Here is an 18,815-nt window from a genome sequence, read left to right as displayed (position 1 = left end):
GAGAAGCAGAACATCTCTATATCCAATCATTCCTGTCTAAGAAATGAATTGACAGATGAAGGATGTACTGATCTCAGATTGCTTTAGAAAACTAGTAAAGGTGCTTAAATGTTAAAGTTATGTGTTTAGGTCTATGTTGTAGGAAAACAACTTTCTGTTGTAGCGTAGTTGTAGCTGAAATGGTCTAAGTCCACAAATGAGAGAATGTTTCTGGGCAAAGGTAATATATTTCATTGGGCCAGCTTCTACAGCTGAAGAAAAAGGATGAGCTTTTGGGTACACTGAGGATCCAAAGAAGGACTTGTACACCGTAAAGTCAATTTATTTTTTCCAACTCGGTTAATTTATATTAGATATTACCTCAGCTTACAAAGCTTGTCTAAATCCTTTTTCAGTACTAGTGGTGGATCTGTTCTGATCTCTCTACAAGGGAGTAGCTCCATAGAAATCTGTGGCATTCTCTGGATTTAGAATTGTATCAGCCTGAGATTCAAGCCATCTTTGACAAGTCAGTTTTTGCTTTGGGTGACCAGTTGCATCATATAAAATTTATTAGTGACAGATTAAATAAATAAATAAATAAATGATGCATTAATAATAGCCGATCCATACAGAATCAAAATTTTCAAGCCTGAACAGGATAACAGTAAACTACTAGCTATTTAGCTTGAGAGAGTGGCACATATGGCTTCTGTAGATCTCCCAAGATTTGGTCAGACTCTGAGGCAATTCTGTGGCTCAGGGACATCTGCCTGAAGTCTTTCATGTTTGATTGCTTCATTTCTCTGGTAGGAAGCTGAACCACGTTAGGGGATATGCTTAAGAGATATTGCACCCTTTTGGCTTGAGTAGCTGGCCAAATTCGTATTATTACAGGTTCTTGCCATTAGGGTAAGGAAACTGACAAGTGTCTCAAATATTTCCTTGATACTGTTTGTTCACAAAGTTTTCTTATATCTCTAAATGTAGTAAGACCTGAGAATTAATGTCCATTATCAAGTATTAATGCCTGAGTTCTCTTTCCCATCAGCAGTAACTCCAAAGCCATTTCTCTGTGTCAGTTTTGCTTCGGGGCTCTACTCCATGTATTTTCTATAACTGAGCTCTCTCCCAGTGTCTCTCAATTTTCAGCTTCTCTGCGTGGTCACAAATCACAAACCTCCATAAAATAATACCTAACAATGTCCTTCCCGTCTTTTATTCAAACATCCAGGTCTGTATGATCACAGTCCTACCCCTTCTACATTCTACCTTCTTTCACCTTCCAGCCTTTACTCAAATTACTTTTAAAATGGCAAGACCATGAGCAACACTTCCCAGCCAGAAATGCTATCCAACCTTAGCATATTTATACAGTTTTCCTGTCAAGATATTTCCCATCACTAATCCAGAACATTTTTATTTTCATTCAAGCTTTACCTTGAATGGTTTTGTCACTTACTTTGGTCATCTTGAAAGGATTCCTTTTATTGACCCCATCACAATATTTCTACAGAATCTGTTGTCTGGCAGAGACACATGTTTTGTTTTCATGAGGAACTTATTCACATCGCGGTTTTTCTTCTCTTAATTTCTAGTCTTATGTTCCCAGTTTTAAAGTACTTTCATCCTCAATTTTGTCCCTATTCTACCTCCTTAGGTGATCCTTCCTAATTTTCAGCTTAATCTTTGAACCAAATACAATGCCCACTCATTTATTTGCTCAGCTCTTTAAAGAGAGTTAAGGTCTTATTAAGTTTTGTCCTGTTTATTCATGCCATGAAATTCCTGCTTCTAAAAGCTTTCTCTTTTCTTTAAAAACTTCCTGAAAAGTTTCATTTGCAAAAGTGTAAGATATCCCCTTTCGAAACATGATTATTAGGTTTCTACAATCCAAACCATTGTTCCTCCTCACAGAGATCAAGTGGTGGTGCAGCACAAACGTAGAATAGCAGAACTCAGCTTCTGTTGTTAGACATAGATAGGGATGATTACAGTGCTCTTTGAGCAAGAAAAGGCAGGATCCTGGGTCAGAGTGTATAAAATTCCTCTGGAGCTCGTTGGATGCAGATGAACAAAACCAGGTTGTGCACATCTGAACAAGTCCACCTGATTTACCCAAAATGTAATTCTCTTCTCCATCTGCTCTCTGTGTTGCTTCAAGACTGATCATTGACCCTAGCTCAGACACTGCTGTCTCCAGCTCTCTTGTTTAAGTGCATATACCAAGCTTGCTTGCATTCCTGCAATTCAGCACGTTATAAGCAGAAAGTAAACAAAAGTCTTTTCTGGTAACAAAGAATCCTTTTCAGAATTGATCCTTACTTTCTTCAACAGCGGACAATGTGAAGTTGTCTGCCACTGGTATTGGCATTGCCACGCGCTTGTGCCCAGGTTCAGACTGTGATCTGATATTGCAATACATAGCTCCTTCCAATAATACCTGGAGTTGTCCCCTGACTCTTAAAAGCCGTTGTGGGCATTTATGTTCCTCACCACAGACTTCCTCACATACAAGCACTAGTAACAAATCTCTAAATCTAGATCTAACCACAGCCAGAGACTGCTTTCAGGTGATGCAATGACTTAACTCCAGAGATCTTAGGCTTTTCCTGTAATAAGCCAACACTCTACAGAGTCCTTTGTCTTTGTCTATAAGACTGCTCCCAAACTGTAACCACTAATATCTTACCCAGTATGAAAGCTGTCTTTAAATAAAGCTAGACCAAGATCAGAGTAGTTCCAAGACATCTTTTCAACACACAGGGTGCTAAATCTTACTTTCTTGACCACTGAAATGCTTCCCCTTCTCCAGCTCATTAAATGACAGACTGAACTGGTAAAACACCTTTCCTGATATTTATTGCACACCTATTAACTATAATGCAACCCAATCAAATTACTAGCTTAAAACTCTCGAGACTTCTAGCTGAAATTGCAGCAGTGCAATTTCCCTACTCCATTTTCAGACAGGTTCCCATTGCTAGTCACTGTCTCCATTTCAGACCAATTAGTTGATTCAGTTTTCAGTCCTTTATTTTTTCCCTTGTATTATTAGCTTGTCTGATTCAATAAACTGTTATGCTTGAGCCAGTCTCCCAAGCACTTCAAGGATCTTATTCCATATTTATTGGTCAGACTTCCATTATGCCTGTCTAGCTGCCAAAGGTACAAATTGAACCTAATAATAAACCTGTAAACTTTTTCTTCAAACTATTTCCTTTCCATTTTTTTCAACTGGGTGATGGGTAGACACTGAAATATAACTTGCTAGTCATTTTAGATTAAAAATCAACTTTTCACAGGTATGTTTTTTAGTAGACTAGTGTTTCACTTAATTGCTTTCCTTAAAATACACATTACTCTCTGCATTCTTTGCTTTACAAATCAAACATTCTTCTTCATCTATTCTTCAAAAACGTTGTAAGTTAGCCAAGTCTTCCTTTCTTCAGCAAGCGTAGCAGGCACATATCTCTTCTTATAGGGCTGCAGGCAATCAGTTTTCATCTAGATTGCTGGTGGTTGCTTCCTCTTTTTTGGTGCACCGCTGCAAGGAATGACTCACCATCTGTGGCAAATTCCACAATCACTTGGAAGGCCTTTGGCCTCCTGTCATGGATCTTTATCAGCATGTCCAGGTTTGGTATAACATGTATGTACCATTCAGAAAGCCCTCCTTCACCGTGCCTGATGGGTGACTCTCAGCACATCCTCCGGAAGGTAAGCTGAAGTCACTCCTTTCCTTTTCATCCAGGCATGGATCAGCTTTAGCTGGTAGGTGGCTACAGACTAGATATTCAGTGTCTGGATAACTCAGGCTTTTGAAAAGCAGGGACTGTGGCATAACGTGGTAGGACTACTACTAGGAAGTACCATCTTCTCCACTGTTTTGGCAATGATGCTTTCTTTGCCCGGACAAACCTGTCAGGGGAGCTTTGCAAAACAATGGCAAGTGACACTCTCCTACCCACATTGCCTGAGTCCTTTGATAAGTTCCCTCTATTGAGTACAAGACAGTAACTTGGCTGAAAGACAGGAAACTTCTGCAGTTCATAGCAGTCAGTGTAATAGGAGTATGGTCAAATATAAATATGAAGGGCAAGTAACTCCTGAAGTTCAGGCTTAAAAGTAAACTCATTCTGCTATCCTTTACAAATAAATAAACAAGCAAACAAATAAATAAATAAATGGAGCATCAGTTGGAGTAGAGAATTCTACAGATTGAGCAGATGTTTTAAAAATTAGTAGTAAAATTAGTGAAATATGAATTCAGATCAAATGATTCAAGTTTTCTCTAAAAATTTTAATTAACAACTTAAATATAGGGAATGATTTTGCATTTTTGCGAGTTTATGAACATTTTACTCCTGCCTTGATGCAGAACTTCATTGCCCTTGAATTGTTCTCCGTTATAATTTAGACTCATGCCATAAATCAGGAATCAGGTTAGATAAAGGAAAAGATTAATAGGCTTTGGTAGTTGAAGATGACAAATATTTTCTTTATGTTCGGACTTTTTCAGTTTGACATAGTCTCTCTCTGGTAGGCTGTAGTATTTAATCTGTTACATTATATCCATTATGGCTTAAATGTTTGTTTTATACTTCCCGTAGCAAAATGCACGATCTCTTGAGAGTTAAATTTAGTAGGCTAAAATGAACTCCCTTCCAATCTTTTCATGTGGCAGCCTGGCCATAAGATCAAAACACATAAATGTAGGTTATGTTTAATTTCTAAATCGGAGTGTTGTGGACAGATGTTTGAAACCTTAAGATGACTCAGATTCATTTGTTGCATGGCTTTCTGCCTGGATAACCATACTGTAGATCGTGCCATTTCTGCTTTACTGATGTATTGCCATGGTGATGACATATATAATTTTATCATAACCTTTCTGTTAATGGCCCAAACTGTGTCTTCTCTATTGACCATGCAACCAAACCGCACTGAGTGTGAAGGACCACTTCTATCTTTAATGTCAGCTGATCTCAGTCGAATAACATGAGAGATGATCGTTACTTTCACCCTTTTCTGTATTTCTTTCAGCTTTATCCAGCTCAAGATGACAGACCCAAAATGATCAGTGTCTTTATTTGATGCAGTATGCCCAGCTGTTTCTTTGCTGCGTGGCTGTCTTTGTGTGTGTATGGTACATAGCTAGGGCTTTTACAGAAAACGTTTCAGTGACCATTTTATTTGAATATGTGTTCCCCGCTGTGGATTTTCATGGTTATGTTGCAGTTTTCGCAGCTAATTTTTCATCAGAAAAGTAGCTGATGTATTCTTACTCAGTACATTCATATCTTTAGAATCTGTTCAAAACTCTTTTGAGTAAACAGAAGGGCTCGCATAAAAAGATCTCATAGATCTTTCAGGTTACTTGTATTTATCAAGGTAAGTATGGTAAGAGAATGGGGATAGCATTTTTTTGTTTGCTTCCTTACATCAGGACAATTAAAAAAAGTGGTTTGTTTCTTTAGTTCTTTGGATTTTAACCTAATTAATCCACTCAGATTGCAAGCTGCTCAATGGAACAGGGACATCTTTATGGCAAGTTTGTTTCTTTTGTAAAGCAACCATGAAAATGCTAAACCCTAGCACATTTTAACTTAGTTTTTCTCTGGCTGCCTTCTTGTTTATAAATTAAATATTTTGACTCTCCTGTTTTGATACTCCTTATTGCCCCTGGTGTGACTTGGTCAAAGAACTCTCTGTCTGGGGTGTTGCAGCAGAGCAGATTCAGACAGTTCTGCTCAGAGAAGGAAGTGGAGAGTTTTGGTTCCCATTTTGCACTTCTGGAACAGTTTAGGGAAGGAAGCACCTTTACACCTTTTATTGTTCGTGGTTGCTGACATCATATCCTTCCCTGACCACTCTGTGCGTGTTTCCTGCCATTCTATCAAGATTCTTCTGTGCTGCAGAGAAGGGATGGTGGGTGCGCGTGTGTGTGTGTGTGTATGTGTGCGCGCGCGTGTATGCCCGTGTGTGGACGTACGGAAGAGACAGGAGCGGTCAAGTGATCTGCTGCGTTTGTCCATTAGCTCGTTTGCCTTCTCAAGGCTCAGATCAGCCTTCTGTCAGCTACCGCTGCCTCTGCCAAATCATATAGTGAACAGAAGCCCGCCAAAAATGAAGTTCCTCTTTTTGTAAGCAGTCTGATTTTTTTTTTTTTTAATGTTTGGGTTTGCAAAAAGGAAAAATGCTGAAGAATGTAACACCATGGCATGTAACTATGTGTTTCTTTAAGTGCAATTTGTTTGCATGTAACCATGTCATTAAGTTGGAAGGTTTCTTTTATGTGGAGAGTTACTTCAACAAAGCTTCTGGAATTATTTTAAGTTCCATTTTTAGATTCTCTTGGATAAAGAAAGCCTGCAGTACTATTCGAGTTTTGTAGTACCTTCAACTTTTCTACTTAATGTGCTTTATTAGTGTTAGAGAAATACAATTTATCACTTAACAGGAACAGGAACTTCAGACACTTAATATGTAATCTTTAATCCTGCAAGAACTTTCAAAAACTATTAAGAACACTGGTGAAATCCTAAAGCAGCCATGGGGATTTGTTGGTCTCCAGAGTCGAACATTCAGTTCGACTCGGGCGTCACCAGCCTTTGAAGGTTATAGCCCTTGAATCAGATGTCTTGATTTACTCATCTGAATCTAATTGATTTGGAATCAATCCAGCTATCTGCTTTATATATGTGCATGTGCAAATGTATATACTAATGGCAATGAAATGAATAGAACTATAGGCAAACACATAGTAAGAATAACACGTGCAGCTGTATGTGTTGATTTGTATAGATGTGTAGAAAAGACAGATATAGAGAATACCACAGCATTCCCAATTTGTTTCTGGTAGCAGTGAAAGTAGCATAAATTATTTTTAAAACGGGAAATAAATTTGCTAGAAAAACTGAAAAGCCTTTATTTGTAATTAGACCAGTAAGCAAAAAGCAAATAGGAGATATATTTTTTTTCATCAGTGCAAGAAAACTTAACCTGCTGCCTGTTGAAGTGAAATAATGTTTCTTTGCAGATTGTATGTTGGATGCATATGACCTAATACATTCTGTCTTCTCCTTCAGGTTCTCTCATATTGTGTGATAATATTTAATAACCAAATCATCCTTGTTACCCTTCAACTCTATTTTCCTGCACATTTATTTTTCCACTTAAAATAAAACTTGTGTAGTTAGTGGGTTACTGCAAGTAATGAAGAACAAAATGTGGCTGGTTGTGTGTTGCATGAATTTAAGATAATTTTGTGTAGATCATAGGAATTGTAAGTGTTCTGACTTTAAACTGTCTATAAAAGCTTTTGTCGTTTGAAGACTGGTCTTAAATGTGGAACTGGTAAGTGTGTGGGAGGGACTCAACATATTGCTCCTCCGCTAAGATTTTTGTCCTTCGTGGTAGATTTTCTCACTATTCAGTGATTTTTCTGAACCCACGCGGCATAAGCATCTTGATCTGCAGAGCAGCTCTCATCCTTGCTAACCTGTCACCGCTGCTCTAATCTGTCCACCCTGACCTTCCACCTTGAAGTGAATAAGAGCTTAGGCAGGCGTAGTGCTGTAAGCCGATAGTGCCACTGGCTTCAGCTGAATGAAAGGAAAGGAAATTGTTCCATATGCATTTGCTGTGGATTAGCATATTGGCTTACTGTTACAGAGAAAGCCTGTTAGGCTCCTTTCGGTCCTGCATGAGCATGGGAAACACCATCCTAACTTGTTCATTGTATTGGAGGTAAGACTATAGGAAAAACAGGAAAGAAACCCAGTCTGAGGAAATTTTAAACTCTTTCTAAAAATAGTCTGGGTTTGTTTGTCAACACTGAATATCAGATAAGACTGTCTCCTAGCTTTGTTTGGGAAAAAAGTTTTATAAATACGTTTAATCAATTTATTTCAAAGTTTGGGACTTTGTTGTTGTAAATATGTTCAAGCACCTTTGTGTCTTTTTAAGCAGTGAAAAGTTGAACTATTTTCATGTAACTAAAAAGCAGCAAAAAAATTTTGCAGCCTTTACACTGCAACATATTGGCAACATGAACTGTTCCATGTTCTGCATTACAGTAATGATTTAGGCATATATAAATATGCCTAGCAAATAGTATAAAAAAGCATTCATGTACAGAAAGGTAATAAGCATTATACTTGAAAATTTGTTTTGCCCAGCAGATTAATTATGTCACCATGGCCGGTTGTAAAACTCAGACTGACTGTTTATTTGTTAACTTATTTTTTTCTTAGAGCGATAAAACACTTCAGCAGCTTAAAGTTTAATGTATGCAAAGAAAATCAAGAGAGAACTGAAGATCGGAATGAGTGAGGTCTAGCTTTTCTACCTCAGTAGCTTTGAATCAGAGCCAAATAATGGATTAAATGGCCAGGACATCGGCTTAGTGTTACGTAACATATTGTGAGAATTTATCAGGTTGGCTGCGAGACTACAAGCTTAAAATAAGTGAGGAAACACCAGCCCCTGTTTTAAAATTACTGACTTTTTATTTCCAGGGCAATATTTAAATACACTATGGATCTAACATAAAAACTTTTAAAAATAATTTTAAATGAATCTTGTTCAGATTCTCCTTTCTCTTCTGTATTTGAAAGAAGTCTGTGCTGTTCTGGTTAAAGTGTGTATGCACAAAAATACAGTAAGTGGAGGTTGAAAAGGGGAAAAATTGCAACTTTTACTTTACTACTAGAATGAGCATCATTTCCCTATTTTTTTATATTTCTACCAAGTCTTTTATTGCTAAAAATACTTTGCATATGATAGAAATTAATTTTGTGATATATGACATTTTGTGAAATATGGAATGTGCACTGCATTATGTATTTTTATGTATTGCATCTAACTGTCCTTAGTTTTGCAATAGAACCAGTATTGTAAAGTTCAGGGAGGTAGTATCAGTGCATGACTAAACCTGTGAAATTATTTTTTAAAACATTCTTAAATTGTCATCTGTCCCTATTATTCTGTGCTATATAGCTTGTCTTTTGGTGCAAGAATTTTTAAATGAAAGATGTGTGTGTTTGCCACTTATAAATCATTCATCAGAATGTTTTGGAATTTACATTGAAATGAAATGAGGGAAAATGCACTATTGTTTTCTGCAAGTATCTTGAGTGATACTTGCAGTAATCTATATTCTTAAAGAATAAGGTTAAAAATTTTGGATTTAAAGTAGCTGACATCCCTCATATATCAAGTAACACTTTAATAAAGGTCCATCCTATTTGCATAATGAGGGACATTATCACCTCTGCTGTCAAAACACAAGATTGTTTTCCCTTCAGAAATGAATTAGCTGGCCTACTTAGCACACACAGGTACAAAAAGGTTCATTAACTCTCTGATTTAGGTAATTTTTCATATTAGAGCAGTGAGTGATATTTAAAACTAGAGACACCTAATTCTGTTAAAGTTTTCGCAATGTGTATTTCAGTCCCCTTCTTAATTTCCTGATATATTGGTGGGTTTGTTCATAAAAAGAAGCCTTTGAATTAACTATTATTCCTCTATGCATTACTTACTTATTTTATAGATGCAGTAAATTTTTATTATAATTTACTTGTACACTAAATTATAATTAGGATGCTTGGTCAGCTCCACATAATAACATTCATATAGTTATCAATTTTGTAATAACACTTGATTTCCTTTCTGTGTTTAGCAGGAACGGATGCAGGGGACTGTGAACTGAGTAGTGCAAGTGCTGAAGAAGGAGGTTTGTTTTGAGGAAACAGGAAAGAGGAAGAAAAGAGAAGGGAAAAATACATAATTTTAAGGAAGAAGGAGAGAAAAAAAAACGGGGACTATGGGGAGAAAAAAGATTCAGATTACAAGGATTATGGATGAACGTAACAGACAGGTGAGTAGCAAAAATACTGTATTTGAACATCATACTGTATTTCTAAGGTGACTTATTCTCTTAAGTGATTGAAAAGGTGATAACTTTGTGTACATATACATATACCTACACATATGTATACATATATACAATGTATGGAAGACTATCAAAGAAAAAGTACTCTTGGAAACAACCAGAAACCTCACACACAGTTTTTTCAAGTTTAGTAACACAGTTAGGAATTCATCACCTGAGGCCTTGATTCAGCAATAACTGGTGTGTATGCTCTACTGTGGGCCCCCTCTGTACATGCTTTGACATCGGTGTGTAATACACACAGCTAAGCGCATCTGCAAGTTGTGACAGGATACAGGCTTTTAGTACCGTATTTTGTGAACTATGAGTTTATTTGCGGGAGGACTTGCATTCAAATTCATACATCCAAGTGGTTTATGTTTTTACACATTCGCAGTGGTTTTATTTTTACCTCCTTCATAAAAAAATGACACTATTTCATAGAAAAACCTCATCTTTTTCTTCTGAACATGAACTTTAAAAAGAATTTGAGCAGCCTAACACATCCAAATACAATAATATTGGCGTGTTTTAGTTATGAAACAAAGTGTCGTTTGCTGATGCGATGGATAAATAAGTCCAGCAGGAGTGGTTAATTAATTATTACCACTGCTTTAGATAAAATGTCTGAGTAGCTGTCATGTATTATCAGCACTATCTCTGCTAGTTAAAATATGGTCAGAAATTAGAGAAACTTCCTTCCTGTTTTCAGAAAAACAAAATTCAACAATTGGCATCTTAAAATAAAACCAGTGGAAAGCTGCTGCTGTTCTCATTTGATGTAAACGGATGGATATTTTGTTGAAACTGGAGATTCACAAGTGTGAGAAACTCTCCATAAAATTATTTAACGCTATGATTAGTGTTCTTTATACGTGTGGCTGTAATTTAAAAGTAGTCTTCGGTAGCTGTTTTTTAAGAACGTGATACTGAGATACTATTAAGATATTAGTTCTACTCATTTGATCTGTAAATTTCTTCATACATTCAGGTTGTTTTTTAAGAAGTGATTATGTTAGTCTTGAAAGATTTTATAAAGCCCTAAAGAACTCAACCTAGCCATAGCAACAAATTATAATCTTTAAAAGTGCTTTCCCAGAATTTTTAAATTCTGTTGTGTTAGTAGTCATTTGTGTTCTCTATGGCAGAAAATCATATTTAAAAGCAAAATTATAATTATGATGGATATATTTTTGTGTTTTTCCGTAAAGGTTGGCTATTGCTCTGGGCCAAGACAAAAAGCAGTAATTCTGTCAATATAAAACCACTACCATATGTATTTTAATTGCTCTAAAGCTTGGAACTGAAAATGGATTTGAGATATTGAACGGAATTAATCATTATACATTAAGACACTAGTTGTTTGGAACTCACCCATACTACCATGGTTTCATTTTGATGTGAACCTGAATTATTTTGGAAATGATAGTACGAATCTTTGCCATTTGTAACATTAGTTTATATCATACCTTCAGTGCCAACTTACTTACCCAAATATACGATTTACAGAGAACTTAATCTCCAGTTTTGTCAGAGATATCTTTCAAGAGGCTAAGTTTACTTTGAAAATTGAAGACATCTAGTCTTTCAAGTCATTCACAGTAGAGTTTCAAGACTTCTAGCACCAGCTTTCAGAACTAATAATTATTAATAAATCTATAACAGTAGAATACTAAAAACTGTAGTGTTAGTGCAGAAAGCATTTACCTTCCGAGCATTTGATAATATCCATCATGTTGGTTAGTCACTGTGAGGGTGAATGTATAGATTTACATTACTTTACCCTCCCCATAGTATAATTGGCATGATTCTGCTTCTCATTTCTACTAATACATTGAAACATAATTTAGAAGGTGTTTCTACTGGTTTTATCCTCTTTACGTTTAGTGCCCCAATTTAAAGCTCAGTGAAGCCAATGAGAAGATTTCCATTGATTCATTTGGACTGTGGGATCAGGCTTTTTAGTTGCAGTGATATATATGTAGATAAATACAACTGGATTTTCATTAATACCTGATTGGTCTTTTAAACATTTGTATGAGATATACTCTTTCACAAGCCTTACTGTTTCTTAAAATGTAGTGTATTCCATAAGCTATGCTGCTTCAGTGAAGCTGCATCAGTTTATTTGTTTTCTAACTTACACACTTCCAGCAACCTTAAAAGAGTAACTGGTTTATATTCCTATGCTATTTTTTATTTGATTATATAAATATGTTTGAATGCACAGAAGAGATTAAAAGGTTGCACCAGAAAAAAGGTTAAAAGTTTCTGATTAATAAAATTAAGACAGCAGCTGAAGCACAGTTCCACAAAGCTTATTTGCAGCTCCATTTACCATGATATTGATGGAGACTGTTTTCTTTTCTTTCTTAGTACCTCACTGAAAGCTGTTTGCAAGTACAGCAGCAAATCTGTTGACTTGAAACTGCCTTATTGTTGCTTACATTCAAACTCAGTGTGGTTTCACAGTACAAGGAGTGTTAGATGGGAATATGATATGCATGGATAGTGCATCCTCAGCTGTTTTCAAGCACATAAATTCTCTGCAGGACAGCACATGCAGGGAAAAATAGGTCCTACACATACCAAACAAGGGGATATAGCAATAGTTTAATTCTGCCCTCTCCCAGTGCAAGGGTGAGTCTGTGTGGATAACAGAGTTTTTGCAAAAGTGTTTAAATTGTTACAAGGCCTGTGGAAGGTGATTTCTGTCCTTGCTTTTCCACTCATTCGCCTCGTGTCCTGACTAGCTATTTATGTTGTCCATTGAATGGAGTACTTGTTCTATCAGTATAACAGCTGTTTTCTTCCACACTACTGTCTGCTACGGTAGGAGACTTCCCTACTGTTCAAAGTGCTTGTATAAGTGGATTGGGAAGGACAAAAATAGTGCCGACCTCCCTTCAAGAGGATTTCTTCTGAGCAAGTCTGGTTGGTTGGATTTGTGTACTTTAGTGACCATACTGGTAATAAATGTAAGTCGAAACTGCCCAGAGTCAGATGTCTGGCTGCGAATCTCATAGAAATGGGCAATATGGGGATATGATCTGCACTTTTCCGAAAACTATTTGAAACTTTGACATTTGGGGATAAGTTAAAGGAAAACTACTGCAACCTAGACATTAGAGGCCCAGTCCTTTTACCCTGGACTGCATAAAAGCTCTGTCATTGACTTCAGTGAGTGCAGAATTCACGCGTTTAACCAGGAGGAGCCATTAATTTCATGTTGTTTCATGTGGGCTGCCAGCTGGCTGAGTTTTCCTGGCCCTCGTAGTTACCTTGTGGTGACAAAGGTGGCAAGGATGTTTGAATCTTTTGTGAGCAATCACGAATTCTCTTCGGTTGTGGAAGGTTCAGAAAGCTCATCTGAAAAATTGCCTTCACTCCGCTTTTAGCCCCAGGGAGAAGGGGTATGAATAACTGCAAGGGCTAGAGCAAACATGTATTTATTTGTGTGGTTTAGTTACCGTCATGATATTAAATGGAAAATAAAACTCTCAAGAGAATCCTGCTATAAGTAGCCAGTGTGACCAGAGACTTTCTTTTTAATATTGTGACACTGGAGAATGTAGGCTTCATAAATGTGGAGTGAATCTCTGGGAGTGTTGCTCAGGCTATTGAGATCGTGGTAGCCTTGTCAACAGCCCATTCGAGTAGATCGCATACAGGATATTATTTGTACCACCAATAGAACCAAATGCCAAAAGTATTAGCACTGACATCTGAAGTTGGAAGCTCCTGATCTGCTGCAAGGTCTTTGTGCAGAAATTTCAATCAGACAGATGATTGGAGAAGGCTGCTATGAAGAATTCTGGGTTGTTTAAAAAAAAAAAAAAAGAAAAGAAAAGAGGAAGGGCATTTGGGAAAACATGGGTGAACTTTATTTTCATGTGTCTTAATTGAAAGTAATAATTCAACTAGCTCTGTTATGGTCAACACATGAAGGAAAAAATGCATTCATCTGCCTCAGAAAAGTTCTTTTATTTTTTTCTATTTGTTTTTCATCAGTTTGAAATATTTTGTTAGTTTTAATGAGAGCCTTTTGTGGTCTTCTGTAGACTGGAATCAACTGAAACTCTCTTTGCAACTGTCCAAGCAGGGCTGCCCAGGCCTAAAATAAATAGGTGTAATGACGTAAATGATATTGTATTACTGTTATACAAGGTCACCTACAAAATATCTCATTAAATCCATGGTCTGCAAGCTAAATCCAGAGGTATACTGACCCAGGAAAGAGGCCATATGGACCCAATGACATTTTGGTATCAGGTCTGGAACACCCTTTTGCTTTTAATCAACTGGTTCTTCTAGTTCATATTAACAAATATGTGGTCTTCTACAGTGATACACCATTTTTTATCCCTCTGATCATCTTGCTCATTAGTTCAGCATTTTTTTCCTGCTGGTGAAGCATGCAGTTGTCAGAGTCAGAGTTAAAACTGAGTTGAGCTTAGCTAATGACCCGGCATACTGTTTAAAACATCTCTTTGAATTTGTAATGAGCTGCTGGGAGCTTAAGTGTTTTTAAACACCATAGGAAGGGTACACTTTAGTATTAGTGCTTAAGTATCATGTCTGTGTAATTCTATGGGGTATGACAGTAACAAACACTTGATGTTTAACTTTTTTATGCATGGACTTTTTATCATTCGTTCATTCCAGCAAATCTGTAAAGCTATAAACCAAGACCTACTGCAGTTATCAGCTCAATAGAGAACAAATTAAAGCCGATAAGTAAAGTGAGGTTATGGGGCAGGGGAAGAGTATCCTGGAGGGAAATGACCGTTTGCAGGAAGACCTAGATTTGTTCTACTGACTTCAATACCTAATGCTGCTAGCTTCGAAACTAATTTCAGCCTCATGTATCTATTTTTATCTGTGTTTCAGCTCTATTTAAAAGGAAAGAGTAAGAGACTATCAGCTGAATCAGAAACTCCCCTGTAGAAAGAGAGAAGAGCCTTGCATATTAGTGCTAATACGAGCACAAGTTAGAAAATATTTTTCCACCAATTTCCTGATATATTCAGTTTTCCCTCATGGGATGTCTTCATTTTATCCAAGATCTGAGATTTTATGATTTTTTCCCTTAGGGAAATATTTTCATATGAAAACATAACTGCTTAACTATGCAACTAAGCATCATTCTGTTCAATGAACCTGTGCCTTAAACATCACATGCTTTTTGTCTTTTATATATTTGAATTCCTTCTCCTGCTTCCGTTAAATTGCACACAATAAGACATATACTTGGAATATAGCATCACAGTTAGGCCTTGCTCCTGGTTTTTTTTCAGAGGTAAAGTTAGGTTTCTGTAAGCAAAGAATACAGACCAAATTTTCATTACTCCTAAACTGTAGTGATCTGTACAACTCCGGCAGCACGTCTCATATTATGCCCTTAGAGGTAAAGTTTTAAGAGAGCTGCTGAACTGAACCGTGAATTTCTAGAATGTATTATATTTAGGGTTAAGTGTGCTTGTATTACAAATGTATGTTCTGAGCATAATTTAGAGTGAATTAGCATAAGGTAAATATTTAGGTCAAATTACTTTTAATTTGAAATGTGAGCAAGAAGCCTAAGTAAAGAGAGTGCAGTAGTGAATGAGGCATCTGCCAGCACAGCAGAGCTGAAAACCAGTGCAGACATAGGCACAGCCTTGCTGTCTTGCAAGGAATGATTTGGAAAGCCCTCGGGGAGAAAGAGCTGGAGGTGGGAAGCAGAACTGAAGCCATTGTGGAGAGGAAGAAGTTACACTCTTCCTGTTATGACAGGAAATGCAGACAAATGTGCTTCCTGACCATTTGCTCAGCAGGGAATGAAATATTCTTTGACCTTTACCTTATGAACATTGTAGCAGCACAGAACTAGTAAACATGTTTATTACCCTAAATATCTGTTTGTACCTGCCAGAGCTAGTGGTAGCATACAAAAAAAAATAGTCGGCTTTCTCATATATTGTATTAGCTACTGTGTTTTTGACAGAGATGAAGTTTTTTGCCTAAAATATGCACATATCTCTACATCCATATATAACGGGCTCAATCTTATCTCTCTGATTCAACAAAAGGAAACAAAGTGTCAGAGATTAACCATTTTTATTCTTGCACCCCTGTCTGGTTTTAGATCCTAATTTGTAAGTTAAAGTGGGAAGCATATTGATACTGCCTAACGTACTAATTTCTGTTGCTATATGATCTGTTAATCAACACATCTTCCAATTATCCCTCCTCTCTACTTACAAAGAAAGAATATGTATGAGAGATCCGCTATCGTGTTGGATTTGGCCAGACTGAATAATATCACTATTTTAAGTATTTGATCTGTTATTTATGTGCTAATATACTAAAAATGCGGCATAACACACAAGTACAAAACCTTCCTTTTTATACAGATTCATCATGAACATTTTATTTGTTATAGCTATAATTTTAGGGCATCCTGATTAGAACTCCTCTTTATCTGGACTATTCAGCAAGTAGTAGCTCAATGCGCTTGAGGCTTTCTGGGACAATAGCTCTTTTACCAGCATAAGTCACTGCTGTCTTATCCCTGTAAGTTACGCTGGAGGGTTATAAGAACATGGAAGCAGGCTGCTGAAGGTCCTTCACTGCTCTTTAAAGGGTCTTTCATTCAATATGGCATGCCCAGCTATTGCATAAAGGAAGGTTTGTCCAGAGCAAATCCTGCACTGGTGCTGCTTCCCAGTCCCACTGAGGGTTACTGTAGAGATTGTTGCAGCCAGGCCTTCTCCATATGACAAACAGATCTAAACAAAAATCAAATAGGAGGAAAAGGAAGAGAGAATATGACAAGAGCTGTTGCCTCTTGAGTAGTTATTTGGGGTTTCAACGTATGTTAGGACTAAGTCCTTGACATTTTAGTCAAGAGCCCCTTGGTTTTCACATGGCCAACTTGACTTTATTGTGTTTGAAATTCGGTAGATTGTTCATGTAGTACCTCCTATTTGTCACATACATTGTATCTTCCATGCTTGCTCCAGTCTCTGTGCCAGAAGTTTAGACATTCCAGATAAAATTGGAACAGACAGAACAATATTTCTTCTTAAGCAGGCAGTGTCTATATCAGATACTTCTGTGCACCAGTGGTCGCCAATTTTCACTAGTCATTCATACATGTTTAATGGCAGGAAATGTATATGGGAAGGATTCTTTGCAAATTCCCTGTTTCTCTCATCTTCCTGTATCAGTAGCTACATAGGAGAGGTAAGGGGAACACTGGTATTTTGCCACTGGCTGGACTGAATTGCTTGAAAGATCACAGGACTGCCATCTTCAAACATGAAATGTTAGCACATATGCTGTGACTGTTCAGGACAAATATGGAGTGCTCTTGTGGCTCAGCCTCTCAGAATGTATGAGGTTTCGGAAAAAGTATTAGAAGGACCTGAATTAAAACAAAGATGAAATGAAATACAATAATCCCAAACCAACTCCCACCAAAAAATACAGAAAGAAACAAAGACTACATCGCAACACAGATAAATAAGTATCCTGAAGGCTGTATTCATTACATGGGACTATTTATGGCTGCTTCTGTTCCTCCGGTGAAGTATTAACATCTATAAGAAGCATATAATTGTTGTTACAAATTTAGGTAAATAAAGACTATTACCAGTGGCCACTTTTCTCATTTACACACACACACATATTTAAATTTAAATTTCAGCATGTGAAAAGACTTATACTCACAACCAAGCAACATTGCTTTCTACTTTATTTAGTTTAAGTTTTACCTACTAACTACTAAACAAGAAAATTTGCTCTGGGCCAAATTACCCTCTAAACGGAGCGTATCACAGTGCATGATATGCACACCTGAATTCAGGCTGTCTACAGCTCCACTTACAGACATTGCAATGACTAGTCCATGAACCATCTCTCAGAAGACTCTTGCAGCTTTACGCGTGAAGAGCTAGTTGAGAGGTGTTTCCATGGTACTGAAGGCGAGCCAGAGTTGAAGTGGAAAAAAGTCCTTTTAACAATCCTCTTTTGTCAATGCCTTGCCTTTAGCACATACAGTGGGTTTCACCTTTAGTCAGCATTTCATCCAAAATGCATAAAAGCTTGCCTTAATTTATATCAAGGATGTTGGGAGGTGGCTACTTCACTGTTGGGTTTTTTTTTTCGGTTTTCAAGATACTTGAAAGCAGCATCTGATTTGCTCACAACCTGTAAAGCCATCAGCATTTGTGCTTCTTCATATACAAAAATGCTGCAGGCTTTAGTAACCTGCCTTCTCAGTACTGCCATTCCTGTTATGAGGGCAGTTTGGCTCTTACATTTTTAAAAATAACCTTTAAAAAAGTAAAATAACCATAGTGCTACGACAAATAGTAACAGACCATTGGATTTTCAGTTAATATGAAGGGATGGAATTAGGTTCTTTTTCTGTGTTGCAGAGGAATGTGGTACTCTCCACGCACTGCTCTTTTTGCAATACTTACAAACTATGCATAAAAGCACTTCATAACAGTATTTAGAAACTGAGTCAGTGTTTCAAACCCTGTGTTTTATACACACATGCTTAAAAAGGTTTTAAAGACAGTTGAATGCTGGCCTCATCTGTTCCACTTCCTCCCTCCACTCCACTTTCATTCTCCCCAGTTCTCACACTGTCATTATAAAATATTGTATCCCAAAAAGAGAAGGACTTCCTAAATTGCCTATCATTCTCCTAAAAAGGAGAAAATTTTGAACTGAAAAACACCTACAAATTATCAATGGTTTTGAGAGCAGGGATAATTAATCATTTCATGACTAATATTGTCAGGAAAGAAAAAGTAGTGATTCGATTCTTGCTGCATGAAAAAAAAAAAGCTAAATATTAAACAGATATTGAAATGCATGCACTTTTTTGGATGTCGTTTTTTAA

General features: G+C 36.9%; 1 protein-coding gene across 14 annotated transcripts in view; it reads left to right on the top strand.

Moving 5' to 3' along the window:
- Positions 1 to 18,815, top strand: part of MEF2C (myocyte enhancer factor 2C) — a 140,829-nt gene that overhangs the window by 51,899 nt on the left and 70,115 nt on the right. For 10 of the 14 annotated variants that reach the window (XM_064438886.1, XM_064438892.1, XM_064438894.1 and 7 more), the window contains one exon: positions 9,668 to 9,865. In XM_064438886.1, the coding sequence (XP_064294956.1) occupies positions 9,812 to 9,865 (54 nt within the window). In that variant the 5' untranslated portion in view covers positions 9,668 to 9,811. Of the gene's footprint in view, positions 1 to 5,945; positions 6,126 to 7,648; positions 7,732 to 9,667; positions 9,866 to 18,815 lie in introns of those variants that run through there. The other 4 variants (XM_064438888.1, XM_064438885.1, XM_064438887.1 and 1 more) reach the window with 4 other exon arrangements.

The sequence above is a fragment of the Phalacrocorax carbo genome, chromosome Z (genome assembly GCF_963921805.1).
Source record: "Phalacrocorax carbo chromosome Z, bPhaCar2.1, whole genome shotgun sequence".
Taxonomy (NCBI): domain Eukaryota; kingdom Metazoa; phylum Chordata; class Aves; order Suliformes; family Phalacrocoracidae; genus Phalacrocorax; species Phalacrocorax carbo.
Note: the sequence above shows the minus strand (reverse complement) of the source record. Positions and strands in the feature narration are given on the sequence as shown.